Here is a 3133-nt window from a genome sequence, read left to right as displayed (position 1 = left end):
TTCAATAACTCTCAAATACATCCTAAAATCTCTATTTGGACTAGTTCGAGGCTTTAATCAACTTAATTGTACCACTAGGTACGCTACCGACTTTTAACAATTTTTCGAGGCATCCAAGTATGCAAACATGCTATCAAGTACATGAATGACATGGCAAGTATATTAGAGAGTTGGGCTTGACAGGCAAGGTGAACTCAACGAGGTGCTTCTAGAGGGGGACAAGCTAGAGTGTTTGCTCTAGCACCACAAGATGCTCATGCCTCGAATGCAATGGTTACAGGTAATCTTTTCTTTTGTGGTTATGAAGCATCAGTTTTATTTGACCCAATAACCACCCATTCTTTTGTGTCTTCAAATTTCGTACCTAAATTACAGAAGTACTATGAATATATGGATGAATCGTTAGTAGTAACCACCTCATTGGAAGAATCATATGTTACGGAGTATGTGTATTGTTCTTGTGTGGTCCAGATTAAAGATAAGGACACTTGGGTGGACTTAGTGTTTATGACAACATTACGATTCGACGTGATATTGGGAATGGATTGGCTGGCGTCTTGCTATGCTAATGTAGATTGTTATCGCAAGCTAATGAAGTTTAGATTCCCTAGAAAGCCGTCATTTGTTATTTATGGTCATAGCAACCATTTGGTTGATAGTGTGATGGCTACAATTACTAGAGAAGTACAGAGTGAAAAAGGGAATTTAGCAACTACACTTGCAGTAAATGAATTTGTAGATGTGTTTCCAAAAGAACTACCTGAATTACCTCTCAAAAGGGAAATTGAATTTCGTATTGATTTGATTCCAAAAACGCAACCAATATCAATGCCTTCATACTGAATGGCGTCGATAGAGTTAAAGGAGTTAAAGGAACAACTACAAGATTTAATTAACAAGGGTTTTATTCACCCAAGTGTGTCACTTTGGGGGGCGCCAGTGCTGTTTGTAAAGAAGAAAGATGGTAGTCTCAGGCTATGTATCGATTACCGGTAGTTTAATAAAGTTACAATAAAAAATAAATATCCACTTTTGAGAATTGATGATTTGTTTGATCAGCTACAAGGGGCTCAATGCTTTTTGAAGATTGATTTAAGGTCTGGATATCATCAATTAAGGATCAAGGAAGAGGATATACCTAAAACCGCATTCCATACGAGGTGTGGACATTATGAATTTTTGGTGATGTTGTTTGGATTGACGAATGCCCTTGCTGCTTTCATGGACTTAATGAATAGGGTGTTCCGAGCATACCTGGATAGATTTATGGATTTATGGACTTAAAGATGGACTTAAACCCTTTATGGACTTAAAGATTTATGGACCTAAACCCTTTCATGGACTTAAAGATGCTGCTTTTATTGATGACATTCTAATATACTTGAGAAGTTGGGAAGAGCACACACAACATTTAAGGATTGTGCTACAGACCCTACGAGAGCATAGACTGTTTGCAAAATTTTCTAAGTGCATGTTTTGGTTGAGTAGTGTTGGTTTTCTAGGACATATTATATCTAAGGATGGAGTACAAGTTGATCCTAGTAAAGTTGAGGCAATTGAGAATTGGGCTAGACCTACGACAGTTACAGAAATTAGGAGTTTTCTAGGATTGGTTGGGTATTATCGACAATTTGTAAAAGATTTCTCTAAGATAGCCTCTCCGCTAATGAGGTTAACTCAAAAGGGAGTAAAATTTGAATGGTCAGAGGCTTGTGAATACAGTTTCAAAACATTAAAAGCTTGTTTGACTTTCGCATCGGTATTAAGTCTGCCATGTGGGTCATAGGGCTACATTGTTTATTGTGATTCTTCGAGTGTTGGATTAGGGTATGTATTGATGCAGCATGGTAGAGTCATGGCTTATGCCTTAAGACAACTTCAGAGGCAACAAAATTATCCTACACACGATCTGGAAATGGCAGCGATCGTATTTGCCTTAAAAATATGGAGGCATTATTTGTATGGAGAAACATGTGAAATATATACGGATCACAAAAGTTTGAAGTATATATTTCAACAGCGAGATCTAAATTTAAGGCAATGCAGATGGATGGAATTGTTGAAAGACTGTGATTGTACGATACTCTATCATCTTGGCAAGGTGAATGCTGTAGCTAATGCATTAAGTCGAAAGTCAATGGGTAGTATGGCACACATTGCAATGGAGAGAAGATCGATAGTGCAAGAATTAAAGGATCTGGGTAATATGGGAGTTAAATTTGAGGTCACTGGGTCAGATGCACTATTGACACATTTTAGGGTCCGACCAATACTAGTAGATTGAATTCGAGATGCCCAAGCTAGAGATACATTTGTAATGACGATTTTAGGGAGTATGGGTAAGTAAGTTTCTGAGTTTGATTTTGGGTATGATGAATTGTTGAGACATGGATCTCGAATCTATGTGCCAAACTTGGATGGATTAAGGGAAAAATTTCTAGAGGAAGCACATGTTGCTGTTTATGCAGTACATCTGGGAGCCACCAAGATGTTTCATGATTTAAGATCCGTATATTGGTGGCAAAGATTGAAGAAGGATGTAGAGGAATATGTTTTAAGATGTTTGGTGTGCTAACAAGTGAAAGCAGAGCATCAAAGACCTTCAAGATTATTACAACCGTTACTAGTGCTTGAATGGAAATGGGAACATATAGCCATGGACTTCGTAACAGGCTTCCCCTGAGTCAAAGAAGGATACGATTCCATATGGGTAATTGTAGATCGGTTGACTAAGTCAGCACATTTTTTTCAAGTCAAGACAAAGTTTAGGGTGGCACAATATGCTCGAATTTACATTAATGAAATTGTTAGACTCCATGGCGTACCAATGACCATTGTGTCCGACCGGGGACCACAATTTACTAGTTGATTTTGGAGGAGGTTACAAGATGAAGTAGGGACTCAACTAAACTTTAGTACAGCATATCACCCTTAGACAGACGATCAGTCTGAGTGCACGATCCAAATATTGGAAGATATGTTAAGAGCAACCGTGTTTGATTTCAAAGTTTCTTGGAACTTATACTTGCCTTTGGCAGAGTTTGCATACAATAACAGTTACCAGGCAAGTATCAAGATGGCACCGTTTGAGGCACTATATGGGTGGAAGTGAAGGTCACCCATTGGGTTGTTA

The 3133-nt window shown here is 38.2% G+C and overlaps 1 protein-coding gene across 1 annotated transcript; it reads left to right on the top strand.

Annotated features, from left to right (window-relative positions):
• Positions 1–390: 390 nt before the first annotated feature.
• LOC148762498 (uncharacterized) lies at positions 391–843 on the top strand. The gene has a single exon (XM_088806615.1). The coding sequence runs from the start codon at positions 391–393 to the stop codon at positions 841–843; it is 453 nt and encodes a 150-aa protein (XP_088662741.1).
• Positions 844–3133: the final 2290 nt, after the last annotated feature.

Source organism: Theobroma cacao, chromosome 5 (assembly GCF_053813885.1).
Source record: "Theobroma cacao isolate CCN51 chromosome 5, ASM5381388v1, whole genome shotgun sequence".
NCBI lineage: Eukaryota > Viridiplantae > Streptophyta > Magnoliopsida > Malvales > Malvaceae > Theobroma > Theobroma cacao.
Note: the sequence above shows the minus strand (reverse complement) of the source record. Positions and strands in the feature narration are given on the sequence as shown.